The sequence below is a fragment of the Gadus morhua genome, chromosome 9 (assembly GCF_902167405.1).
Source record: "Gadus morhua chromosome 9, gadMor3.0, whole genome shotgun sequence".
Taxonomy (NCBI): domain Eukaryota; kingdom Metazoa; phylum Chordata; class Actinopteri; order Gadiformes; family Gadidae; genus Gadus; species Gadus morhua.
Window position 1 is genome coordinate 13,859,257 of NC_044056.1, and position 12,969 is coordinate 13,872,225.

General features: G+C 43.3%; 2 protein-coding genes across 5 annotated transcripts; one reads left to right on the forward strand and one right to left on the reverse strand.

The window, feature by feature from the left end:
• The first annotated feature begins 828 nt into the window (after positions 1-828).
• tdg.1 (thymine DNA glycosylase, tandem duplicate 1) lies at positions 829-8,175 on the forward strand. Of its 3 annotated transcripts, none has more exons than XM_030366520.1 (11): positions 829-1,119; positions 1,657-1,728; positions 2,369-2,538; positions 3,198-3,526; positions 3,628-3,697; positions 3,926-4,061; positions 4,259-4,341; positions 4,448-4,542; positions 4,939-5,110; positions 5,802-5,966; positions 7,056-8,175. In XM_030366520.1, exons 2-11 carry the CDS (start codon positions 1,673-1,675, stop codon positions 7,277-7,279), a joined length of 1,500 nt encoding a protein of 499 aa, XP_030222380.1. In that variant the 5' UTR covers positions 829-1,119; positions 1,657-1,672; the 3' UTR covers positions 7,280-8,175. The 3 variants fall into 3 exon arrangements, with proteins under 3 accessions (XP_030222380.1, XP_030222382.1, XP_030222381.1); XM_030366521.1 differs by having other exon boundaries at positions 969-1,119; positions 1,673-1,728; XM_030366522.1 differs by lacking the exon at positions 1,657-1,728 and having other exon boundaries at positions 966-1,119.
• Positions 6,429-12,891, reverse strand: LOC115551043 (patatin-like phospholipase domain-containing protein 2). 2 transcript variants are annotated; one of them, XM_030366545.1, is made up of 10 exons: positions 12,544-12,887; positions 11,600-11,832; positions 11,400-11,465; positions 10,892-11,101; positions 10,400-10,460; positions 10,122-10,298; positions 9,108-9,246; positions 8,857-8,956; positions 8,566-8,705; positions 6,429-7,256 (listed from the first exon to the last, which is right to left on the reverse strand). In XM_030366545.1, the coding sequence occupies exons 1-9, from the start codon at positions 12,746-12,748 to the stop codon at positions 8,646-8,648; spliced, it is 1,251 nt and encodes a 416-aa protein (XP_030222405.1). In that variant the 5' UTR covers positions 12,749-12,887; the 3' UTR covers positions 6,429-7,256; positions 8,566-8,645. The 2 variants fall into 2 exon arrangements, with proteins under 2 accessions (XP_030222405.1, XP_030222406.1); XM_030366546.1 differs by lacking the exon at positions 6,429-7,256 and having other exon boundaries at positions 8,572-8,705; positions 10,122-10,318; positions 12,544-12,891.
• Positions 12,892-12,969: the final 78 nt, after the last annotated feature.

Genomic DNA, 12,969 nt, shown 5'->3' on the forward strand with positions numbered 1-12,969 from the left:
TGCGCCTAACCCTTATTATCCAATACACGCCTTTTGAAAACAAATTTATACAAAGAAAATGGAAACATTATGGAAAGAAAAGTGTAATGCAAGTGTAATGCCTGTTTGAATAAAGGCCATAGGCCTACATATAAAACGAAAACGGTGCTTGGGATTGAGGTTAGTTGTACATTTTCTCAAAATATACATGGTGTAGGAAGCATGCATACATATTTGTCGTTGTTTATTGATATCGCACACTGCATCATCAATCATAATTCACAACTGATTACTCACTTTCCCGGGTGCCCAGAAGTCACTTTACTCTTTTTTATTAGCCTTATTTTCTATCTCAATGGCTTGCATTGAATATACAATGTAATAATAGTATAAATACATACTTTTTTATTTCTTATTGAATTTGTTTATTCAATACGGTTGCATACCCTGATATGTGGGTTGCACTGTGAACTACAACAGGAGGTAGGCTACAGTTAACGATTCCGTTTCTGAGCAAGATGGAGCTAGAATTTATACCCTGGTCATGCAACTAATAAAAAAATGAAATATATATAATGTTGTGCTACTTTCAAGACGGACATAGGCCTATATATATATATATATATATATATATATATATATACATACATACATACATACATACATACATACATATATTTATATCTTCATATGCATTATTCGCTTTGTTGATGTTTCGATAACGCTACATAGTCTCACAACCAATGAAAAACGGCCTGGTGCCTTTTAAACGCAGTTTAAAAGTCTGCCCAGGATATACCAATGTTGAAATAAAAACGGGGATGTGTTCGTGTCAATATTTGCAAAGCGTTTTGTTTATCTCGCGGCATTGTAAATGCACACATTTACCAAACATAACTGTTTCACATTACATTTCATAAATTGCAATTTGTAATGATTGTTCAATTGCAACAGAGAGTCATTTTACTTGGTACCCCTAAGTCGCCAACTTGGATTGTTCCGATGTCAAAGTTGACGGGCTACCCTGTCACGTCTTTGTTGGGTCGCTGTACCTTTTCCAATGTAATCAATAGTGCGGAATTAATGAAAATTGTACAATTGTCTACAAAGACGGCTACAATTCAACATTAGCTCAAACAGGTATGTTTATATTTTTTCATAATGGTATTTAATGTCGATTAATGATGAAAACCGCACGGATAGCAATAGCGTAGCCGCTCACTCAATACGCTAATATAGCCGACTAGCTGCTGGCTACGTCGGCTAGCAGCCGGTTGGTGCTCAACTCACAATCAGTTGGATGTTACATACAAAGATTGGTTTAATACTTCTTTGTTATTCTGTAACCAGATCATTCGTTAGGAATCCTTGCGCTGGTTTATCTGAGGTGAATGCACGTTTAAATGATGGCCTATCCCTAATCGTTGTTTGGTGTTAGCTTATAGCCTAGCATTGATGAAAGAATGGATGGACAATACATTTTAGGTACCCACTTAGAAATACCCACCAAAAGTGTTCTTTAATCACCACCCTTTCTCGGTTTTTCTTTGCACACCTTGATTTAATTGTTTTGGCACATGCATTCTGTTTCATGCACTGGCGAATTGTTTATGCAAAAGCATCTGTGCATCATCAAACTATGTGTCCTCAACATGAATATTGATTTATTTAACAAAGTCAAACCAACCTAAAGATGGAGGAAAAGCTGTATGGATCACTGCCTGTCCCCTCGGAATACCTTCAACAGTGGTGAGTCCCCTTCCCAGCGCAACGTGGCCCCAAAGGACACAGTTCTTTGTAGAAATCCTTTTTGAGGCCCAGTGTTATTAAAATGAAATGGAAAGCATGTGCACCTCATCCCCTTTTTTTCATTTATCCCATTTGTTAATTGCATTCTGGCTTGTGATATTAATAGGTGTGCCTTGTGTTTTCTTGTGTTTGTCATGGGCCTGATGCAGCAGATCCTTGAAAGACCTTTTAGATTGAATCGCTTGGAGTTTGAACAATTGTAGCGTTCATAAATATGTCTCTTTTAAGATGTTGAGGAAGAAGTCATAAGTACAGATGAGTCGTGTATACATTGATAGTCCTGTGACTGGATTTCTGTGTGAACCTTTAACCCATAAGAATGCATAAGATGGTCTGTCCTGTTTGTCCCTAATTTCTGAATTGCCAAGTTATGTATATACCCACTGTATATATAAATATTGCGCCGTGTTATACATGAATGCACAAAATAAAGTTGACGTACAAATTCTTTGATACCTGGTGCACCTGTCCTGGAGCTGTGTCTTTTCACTGGTCTGACAGTATTTCCGCGGAGCCTCAATCACTGCTGTAGCTCCTACCAACCCGCTCATGCCTGTGTGTTGTACCCCCGGCTCTACAGGATTCAGTCGACCCAGCAGTTCCAGGCGCTCCAGGCCCAGTACTCCGGGTTCAGTCCGCACCACCACCCCCACTATCCAGAAGTGCCGGCGGGAGAGCAGGCGACGGCACACATGGCTTCTCACCCGGAACCCATGATGGGTCAGCAGGAGCCCGCCAACCCAGCAAAACGTACTGAGTATATCATCCTACGCAGGGTTCTTGTTTTGTGTGGGTTCAAAATAAGGATGCATAGAGGCTGGTGTTTGGACAGCTCAGCACAGGAGTTTAGTGATATTTGATTAAAAAACGAAACATCAGTGGTATCCCCCTATCCAGATGGTACATATTAGGCATGTCAGACATCAATAAGATCATTCTTTGCATGTTTGTTTGTTGTTGAAGATATTTTGCATTAGTAATGGAGGGAAGTGAGTTCTTTCAATGCATGGATTCTAATGATCCTAGTTTAATCACTAAACATTTAAACTGGTCCTGGTCATTCTAAAACACTTGCCGATATAATTTGCCCTTTAAAAAATAACCAAAAGGTTTTAGCGTTCCTTCTTTTTAAATTGCATTCAAATTTGTTGGTTAACTTGACAAACCCGCAGTGTCTAGTGCTAGACAGACAACACGATTCCAAGCACTAAGCAGTAAGTCTTGCGAATACGCTGTTGCCTCCGTATTTTGTAGCGTGACGCCATGTCAGAACCTGGTCTTAATGTGTGTGTCCGATGCTTGCGACTACGACAGGAATCGTGTTCAGTAAATGGAACATGGCATGCCAGGTCCAGATTTGGAAAAGTCGTGAAGTGTTTTAAAAAAACCTCTTTGGTCTTGCTTCATAGCTCCAGCCAAAAAGAGAGGCCGACCAGCACAACCCAAGGAGCCCAAGGAGCCTAAACCCCCCAAAATCCCAAAGGCGCCCAAGCCTCCGAAGCCCCCCAAGGCGCCCAAAGTACCGAAAGCCCCCAAGGACCCCGCCGCCCCAAAGGCCAAGCCGGGTCCCAAGTCCAAGAAGGCCAAGGAGGGCGAGGCGGACGGCAAGCAGGAGAAAATAGACGATAGCTTCAAGAAGGTCAAGAGGAAAAGGGACCGTTTCAAGGGAATGAGCGAGGAAGAGGTCATGACAAAAACCCTGCCAGACCTGCTCGAATACAACCTGGACTACGTTATTGTGAGCATCTCCATCCACTCGCCTGGCTGACTTAATATTTAGCGTGTTGTTCTCGACCAGTCCAAGTGGCCCTTAACCAGGCTTGTGTTCACTCCTTTCAGATTGGCATAAACCCGGGTTTATTGGCTGCCTTTATTGGACGCTGGTTCCCCGGTCCCGGAAACCACTTCTGTAAGTTCTCGGGTGTTTCTCTCTTTTTGAGAAGCCCTTCTATAATGTATATTTAGTTCATGATGTCCAGTAGCATTTCCCTATTCTGCTAGAACAATTGTATTGGATTTGGCCTACAGACTGCTCAATAAGAGTGCAGAACAACAGTTTGACATTTTGCTGATGTGACCACCTGTACATTTGGAAATGCGTGGAGTGAGTAGTGATGAGGTGTGTGAACCCTTGCAGGGAAGTGCCTGTTCCTGTCTGGATTCACAGATGAGCTGCTCAACCACACGGCCGACACAATACTGCCCACTAAGTACAAGATCGGCTTCACCAACATGGTGGCCAGGGCCACACCTGGGAGCAAAGATCTCTCCAGGTACCAGCGGGACTGCTACACACATTGAGGATGGATCCTTACTAGTTCTGAACACCCATATAATCCAGTCCCATTTGTCATCAATTGTAAAATTATCATACATCTAATGGCCATGTCGTCAGGTCACTGTTTTGGTTGTAAAAGTGATGATTATGTGACCGTCTATTTCTATTCTTTCTTTTTTTTCGGGGAAACAGCACGGAGTTACGCGAAGGAGGCAAAATTCTCACACAGAAATTAATAAAGTACAAGCCTCTCATTGCAGTTTTCAACGGAAAATGTAAGTAAAAGTATTCTATAGCGGTCTCAAAATACATTCCCAATGGACATATTGTTTATGTATTGTATGCATCATCTAAAGAACCACAATTGCATCTTTCCCACAGGCATATATGAAATGTTCTGCAGAGAGATGTTTGGCAAGAAACCAAAGACACTCACGTTTGGTTTGCAGCCTCACAAGATTCCTGACTGTGATGTGGTAAGAACAGTGGGATATTGGGGACTGTATTGTAATTATTTCAAGGCCTAAATATTTTGGGCCCTAAAAAATGTTTGGTAGCCCTATCATACTACTTTTAAATTGTTTGCAAGTGCACACAAGAGGCGTTGCTGCCAAGATATGGGTAAACTACAGAAACCTCTACATCCCAGCTTTCGTAACCACGGGCAGGGCGAGATGGATTAATATTGTCCACGAACTGTACACGCCATCTTGTTTCTATACGCCAGCTGGGAGGGGTATCTGAATGTTTCCCCCAACACATTTTTGAACAAAGACAGTACCAAGATGGCTGCTGGGCAGATAGTTGCCATTACACAGCCTTGCACACCTGAGTCCTGCGGGCCCACATGACTTCCTGTCTCTCCTGCCTAGGCCCTGTATCTGATGCCTTCGTCCAGTGCTCGCTGTGCCCAGTTCCCCCGTGCCCAGGACAAAGTCCACTTCTACATTAAGCTGAGGGAGCTGAGGGACGAGCTGAAGGGAATCCAGAAGTCGAAAGAAATCGAGGAGGTCAAATACAGCTTTGACCTGGGACTGGCTAAGGGTAAGAAAAAGAAAGAGCTTTCTCCTGTGTTGCTGCATGTCCGTTCACGTCCTTTTTTTTTTTTAGTGGGGCAGCTGAGTAACACCCTAGGGACGAGATGGGTCATGGGATAGCTGCATACAAATGTATCAATCCGACCTGATGTGTAGTTCCCCGGTGAAAATGTACGCACAATCTGCTAATCTGTCGACTATTTTCGGCTCGGTCCAGTGTAGGGCTTTGACTCCAAACTTCGTTATTCGAATATAATTAGAATATCAAAAATTAAATCAAAACTCGAATGAATATTAGGCAGCCCTTAATATTTGAACCTGTTATGGGCAGGCCAAGAGGGAGAGACGTCGGACAACCCGACGCAGTCCATTCATAATATTGTAATGACCACGGAAGAGGCAGTGAATGAAGTATTGATTAGACAGCGATTTATTAGAAACCAAATAAACCGTTGGAACGCGCAAGACCGGTAACCATAGCAACGCAGTAAACAAACCTTGCGAAGCCCAATCCAGGTCTTACAGAAGGCATTTAATGATCAAAATATTATTCATAAATATTCGAATATTAATAAACGAACGAACTTCGAATAGGATTTTTGGGCAAAAGTCAAAGCCCTAGTCGTCCAGTGTCGATGTGCAGAGCAGATCCCTTTACAGAGCAGCGCCTTCATGTCCCTGGTTTTCTGCGTCCCCAGAGGATGCCAAGAGGATGGCCATAAAGGAGGAGGCGTACGACCCCGGCTACGAGGACGCCTACGGGGGGGCATACGTTGAAGGAGGACCTGAAGGAGGCCCACCACCCCCCCCGGGCGAGCCCCAGACCAACGGCCACTGCAACTTCTCAGCGGCTGAAAACACAGGTGACGTAGAACGACGCCGTACGCAACTGTAGCCCCGTCAACGTTGGACCCCGACGTTGGTGTTTAGCAGACGCTTTTATCCAAAGCGACTTACAATAAGTACATTTGTCATAAGAAGTGCAGAACACACAAACTAGAACACTTTCATCCCTAATCCTACATTTTGGGGTTTCCAGAGGTGTCGCATGACATTCTTGGCCCCGTACACCAGCGTTTTCAGGAACCCTTCCATCTTCATTCAATAGCCACACACTTTAACAAATGTACAACCCAACATATTAATCGTACCATTTAGCCACTGTGTAATGGCTAACTTGTCTTGTGGCCTTTCCTTGGCGTATAAATTATTTGTTGAAATTGGGATGCTTGCTTTGTTTATTTATGTATTTGTCATTCCTTGATAAAGACAAGATAATTGCCATCTTATACTACATACTGAAAAAAAGCGGACCAATGAGCTTATTTGATTGTATTGTAATCTTTACTTGGTAGACTGTCACATTTCAATCATTTGAAACTAATTTTCAAAACATAAACGACCAGTACAGTGGTAAAACGGCATGAAGTACTCAAAGCAATATAATGAAAACCAGCTGGGTCAAGGCTTGTTGCCAATAATGGGAAGTACAGCAAATATAGAGGTAGGTTTAGGCAAACAAATGCAATGCAGACAAATGCGAAAAGTACCATACAATTTCTATTGAAAGGTCAGGGCAATGAGAATAGCAAGACACCATTTCAATCGCACCCTAGGGCCACAAGACATCGATAAAGACCATGTGTTTTATTCAAGGCACACTAATTCCTTGGTGAAACCCTCTTATCTACAATAAATGATTGTAAATACCGTTTTAGTATTCCAAGTGTGCCAGTATACTGGATTATCTTATTATGGTGGTTTTATGTGATCATATTTCATTAATATTTTGTGGTAGTAACTAAAACGTTGCTTCTTGATCGTGTTAAGGTCACCCAGAGTGAGTGCATCAGCTTTCATACGAGGTGTAGTTTGAGCAGATGAATGAGAACACGACGTGGGGAAAAGGAGAGCTGACTGACATTGCAGGTGTGTCTCCATCTGTTGTCCAGAAGCTGCAGAGAAGGCCACCACGTCCCAAGCGGCGGGCGGGGCAGAAGGCCAGCTCCCAGACGGACAGTGGATGACCCAGTCGTTTGCCGACCAGATCCCTGACATCGGGGCGGCGGCGGCGGCGGCGGCGGCGGCGGCGGCAACTGCTGCTGCTGCAGCCGCAGCAGCAGAAGCAGCAGTGGCGGCGACGACGACTGGCCCTACGACAGAGCCAACAGCTTAGGGACCAGGGCCATCCTCTGTGTGGACGCAGGAAACACACACACACACAGGAGGGTCTAGGCCCGCCACACGTCTGATGCAAAGCTGGGCCTCAGCCTGAAGACCTCATCCTCCCATTTTTCTCCTTTTTCTATTAGTGACTTAGCAGAATACACACGCATTAATGACACATTTTTAGAGTTTTTGCAGAACACCATCTGCAGTTGTGTCCTGTGTACACACTTTGTTCATGGCAGTCGGTTTTTTTTTTTTTTTAAGTGTGAAATCAGGGACTATGAAAATGATGCTTGAAGGTCACAAGTTGAATCGGTTTTATTTTATTGTACTGTACATTACTGCACTGTGATGCAGTAGGTGTGGCCGATCATGTCTACTGTATAGGCAGTAGAAATGCCTTCTTATTACTTAGAACTTTTTACAATTGAATGACTGGAAATAGCCCAGCGGGAATTTGTATGAGCCTGCTGGTGTTGTTGTGTTGAGGCCTACGAAGACCAACTACTACTTATCTGCTGCCATTTAGATGTTAAAGGTAATATCAATGAACCGGGGTACACTGTCAAATAATCGTTGTATATATTTTATACATTAAGGTAACAGCAAAGCATGAACTGGTGTAGGCGGACCTGTGTTTAACTATAGCTGCCTAACCTTTAGATGGCAGCAAAGGAGTAGTAGGGCTAGAATTGGTTTGTCATTGAGTATATTCTGAATGGGAAAGCCCAAGCCAGGTCAAAGGACAGACATGGTTGTGATTTCACTTGCAGAATTTCTATGGCCCGTTATCAACTCAATTTGGTGCTATTTTAATGTTTGTTTTTTAAATCGGTTTAGAAATTGTCATTCACAAAGTATATCAAAATGTGCATTAAAATATCTGAATGATGTTTTTCTACATTTTGATGTAAGCCTTGATATTTGTATTTTACACTCATGCAATCTGGTTTTATTTGGAAGAAGTTGAAATGACATTCTTGTTTCTGTAAATAATAATTACAAGTAAAACAAGATATTGTATAAAATATATTGTTAAAATGACTTGCCCAAAATCCACAGGGTTGTGGATAGGCTTTAAGCAACCAACAATAGATGAATGAACCCATATTTATCAGTACTACATTTAAGTAACTAATGGATCCCCTGGAAAATGTGGCTGAAGTTGTCTCCACATTTATATTATCCACAACATGTGGTTAGCCCAGTACATTTTATTTGAAATGATGCATGGGCCCTATTACAGTTAGTTAAGGCTGAAATCTACGTTTAGTTGAATAGAGAATGTTTTACTTTCAAGGTGCTTGGTCCAGTAGGGAAAGGATGTTGAGGTCCTTGGAGAGGGTGCAGGAATTGAAGTTTCTTTCCTCCTGTCAGTGCGACCCAATATCCTCAGCTCCAGGGGAAGGCGGCGGCTCGGGTCTGGAGCAAAACTAAACAGAAATGTTCATACATTAGATATATTATACTTAAGGGATCCGAAAGTGACATTAATGGATATCTTAAAATATGTCAGAGAGATGCATACGGAGACTCCTTCCATGTTAGTCAGATACCGGACCGGTTGGAGAGGTTTGGACGTACCGTCTGCCATGCATGCTCCCGTGGCCCCAGATCTTTTGGTGTTTTCGTTCCAGACGACATCATCAGACTGCACATCAATTTCCAGCCTAACATCATCACACTGCCAGACAAACCACATTCAATAATTACTATTCAATGACATCTTTGGGTGGATTTGTGAGAATTCCTAACATTTATAGGTGCCTCTCAGTATTCCACCTCTATTGTTTCTTACATTTAAAAAAAAACTTGTGTGCGATTGAGGGAGATACCTGATGAGTGAGACGATCAGCTCCACCGACCACGTGAAGGGAATCAGCAGGAAGCACAACAGTCTGACCAGAGGGGGCGCCATCCCCTGACTGCCAGCACTGCCAGCATAATGGCTCTCTCTACACGCCTTACACAGCACTGGAACGCACACATCCAGCCATACAGTACATAACATTATACATGGACCTCGTGTGTGAACGGCATGGTGTCTGGGGAGCAGTGTTGTTATTGATGTATTTGATGGGAAAGGGGAAGTAGTCATTTAGGAGACATTCATCTATGGCAATTTAGTGAATTCATCATTATTAGGTGCTGGTAGGGGCTGGCATCATGCTCTGGGTATAGGATGCCTACAGGAAGACATTGAGATTAAACCTAGTACATTTTGGCAATGGGTCAAATACTCTAGCAACTACACAATCTGAATACATTTTGAACATGTTAATGAAAAGCATCTATATGTTTCTTTTGAAGAGTTCTGAATGTATCTTAGTGATGAAGAGTTCTGAATGTATCTTTAGTGATGAAGAGTTCTGAATGTATCTTTAGTGATGAAGAGCTCTGAATTCATCTCAGTAGGGGAGACTTTTGCCACAAAAAGCATCATTACGGTTCTGTACCTTTCTGCAGTGCCTATGGTATAACAAGTGGACACCCAAGTGCTAATGAAATTGGGAGCAGACTGTTGAATATGTTGGTCGCTTTGGCTACAGGAACATAATATGTACTTCTCAGTCAGCTTTTAATAGTTGACCTTTTTCCACCCCACATACCCGGGCCCAATACTAAGGTGTGTGAAGTTGACAAAGTATGGCCGAAGGTGCATGAAGTAGACAAAAAGTACCCCATTTGTAAACATTTCTGGAATTGCATTTATTATTTCTGGTGAAAAAATATGAAAATGAAATGATCGGACAAAAAATATGAAAAAGTGAATTTCCTGAAATTACAGTACATCTGATACCTGTCTATATTGGGGGGGGGGGGGTATTACAACTGCTTTGAGTCCTTACCCTTTTGGATGCTTGCTGGCAGGCTTTGGGCCGCGTTCTGCTCCAGCCACCAGTGGGACTGCGACACCTTTGACACCTGGCTGTCCTTTTCTGGTGTCTGTCCAGCACAGCACACTGGTTTGGTTGGGGGTTTCGCCATCGGCATAGACCAAGATAAGTATTCCGCTCCAAGGTGATCTGTGAGGACAGGTTCGGTGCTTCATTGAATTAAAGTTATATTTCCATGTTCCTTACGAACAAGCACGATGAACCAAGTTCAGCGATGAGGACGATCTCACCATTTCTTCTCAAGAAACGAAGAGCATCCATGTAGCCATTGTGACTCATCTCTGCCAACTCCTGTAAAGTACAAACAATGTTTATTCCCATGATGCTCAGTAGGACACACAATAAAAACTGTGTGTTCCACTGAGGACGTAATGGCACTACGGCAAATTGTCTCTACTTCATCATAACATCCAATTTTTCAGAGAACTTTTACATAGTTTTGACCAAGACTGGAGGACAAAGAAACGGAAAGCAGAAATCAAAAAACGTACAGATAGTGGACTCCATGAGGACATTTGTTTTGCCTACCTTGCACTATTCAGAATTATTGCGCAATTTAGAATATATTAATTGTAAATATGACTTATTTTAATCATTTTAACAAATTGTATCCTTTTTACTTATACTATATTTGCCTTGTACATGACTTTGACTTTGATGCCCGTTATGTGTACGTTTCAAGCGTACGGACACGTTACAGCACGGCGCTGACCGCCACCCACCGCCGGCTCCGGGGGGAAGAAGGACCTGTAGATGCGCTTCACGTTGAGCTGGCTGACCCGGATGCCCAGGTTACCGTAGTGCACGGCCAGCACGCCCAGGCCGCCCTCCCGGGGGCAGATGTCCGCCTCCCCGCAGAACGGGGACACGGTGATGGTGTTCCTCTGGTCGTGCAGCGGCATGTTGTTGCTCAGGGCCCCGTCCATGTAGCGCTGGGGGCCCACAGATCACAACGGGACAAAGTCGAAGCAATCCGCTTGGGATTCGAGGAATCGAGCCCTTTTCTTAGGGTACATGCATCGTAGCGCAAACACAGGAGTCGCTCATAACACTGATGTTCCAGGGCACGACTAGTGGATGAAACTAGTGAAGATAAGTGTTTCGCTAATGCCCGATACATCAAAGCAGCAGGCCTCTATTCAGTGTCATGGGCAACACCTGTGTTTGTCCTACATAGGACATAGGAAAAGGGTTGATTTATTATGCATGGTGCGGGAGGGGACGGCTTACCACTCCACGGTACGATGGAGGGGTCACGCCACAATACAGGGGGAAGAAGCAACTACACAGGAGTACCTGCAAAGTATGGCCAGCGTGGGGAGAGAGAAGTAGGTGAGGTTGAAGTTCACTGATGACACAGCGGAGGCCTCAGCGTTCAGAATAATCTCCCTTCAAGTATCCCCACAAAAAGTAAAAAAGGTAAATGCCACCTGAATGAGTTCCTCCCTGTTGTCAAACTCTGTGACCAGAAGGTTCTCTCCGTCGGAGAGCCTGGTGAGGGACACGCAGAGCCTCCCGGAGGCCCAGAGGTGGGCATCGGGGGGCAGGTAGCGGAGCAAGGAGTCCTGCACCCCCCCCAGGAGGCTGAACGCCGGGTGGAGGACGCTGAGCTGGTGCCTGCGCGCCGCTAGAGCCATGGACATCACATACTCACAGCAGGTCTCTGCGCGCACGCACGCACACACACACGCACACACACGCACACATGCACACACATGCACACACACATACATGCACACACACACACACACAGTGTTATTGAGGTACAGGACTATGAACTTAACGATCTACTGGACTTTGCACCTAATACTATCCTGCTCTGCATCTGTGTAAATGAACCTGAAGCAAAACAATTTTTGTTCCAAACAATTGTTTCTCAACCGATGCATCAGGTGCTCCTTGAGCCAAAAAGGGTTTAAGGAGAAACAAATACATACAGTATATGACAAACATGACAAAAATACATATGCATACACATACCGGTACATGTACATAGAATGGGTCCCAAACGTAAGTGGTTGGACCTTGACATCAAAATAATCATATTTTTTCATCACAACAAGCCCATTTTATGGCAAATAACATTTCATGTGATCTTTCCCATGAATTGATTAATTTAACCATTTATATGTATTCATTGTATTTAACCAAGTTATATTCTAGAAATTGAATCTACTCAATAAATCACAACTATTTAAAATATTGTTTGATCAAATTTTTAATACTATTAAAATCTATTTGCAGAAGCAACATCCATTGCATTTAATTTCATTTAAAAAAAGACAATTTACCGGTGATGTAATCCTTTCATCCTTTTCCATTTATAAATATCTAAAATTATAGGCTGCAAACACACACACACAAAGAAACTCACCAATGGGAATTCCAACTACGAGACAGGCTGCGACTAAACAACCCGAAGACGCGCCACCGATCTTCGACGCAAGGCGAACCAGATGCGGCGCGTGCTCCAGAATACAGCTCAAGGCTCCCAGGTAATAAAGACTACTGAAGCCACAGCCAGCAAAAGAAATGTTCCACTCCTCTCCTTTAAACATCTTGTCTAAGTGGTCGATCATCCTGTAACACAAACTCCACAGAAAATAAAACGTTTAAAACCACTCAAAACTTCCTATCCAATAGTGTAACAGGCATCCTTTGCCTCATATGCCCTTCACACAGGTTTAAAAACACCAGCGTGATATTGCACAACATACAAGGCTCACGAGTCAGAGTTCAAAATAGACACCGTGGGTCCAGGTCAGGTCAGATACTATGTGCACATAAGGAGACCCACACA

Bases quoted from the DNA above. Each gene is read 5' to 3' on its own strand.
- tdg.1 (XM_030366520.1), top strand. From the start codon at position 1,673: ATGGAGGAAAAGCTGTATGGATCACTGCCTGTCCCCTCGGAATACCTT. The intron at 2,539-3,197 runs GTACTGAGTATA...CTTGCTTCATAG, and splicing joins GCCCGCCAACCCAGCAAAAC to CTCCAGCCAAAAAGAGAGGC. The intron at 5,111-5,801 runs GTAAGAAAAAGA...CTGCGTCCCCAG, and splicing joins TGACCTGGGACTGGCTAAGG to AGGATGCCAAGAGGATGGCC.
- LOC115551043 (XM_030366545.1), bottom strand. From the start codon at position 12,748: ATGATCGACCACTTAGACAAGATGTTTAAAGGAGAGGAGTGGAACATT. The intron at 11,466-11,599 runs GTGGCATTTACC...CATACTTTGCAG, and splicing joins ACAGGGAGGAACTCATTCAG to GTACTCCTGTGTAGTTGCTT. The intron at 9,247-10,121 runs GTAAGGACTCAA...TGTGCGTTCCAG, and splicing joins GCCAGCAAGCATCCAAAAGG to TGCTGTGTAAGGCGTGTAGA.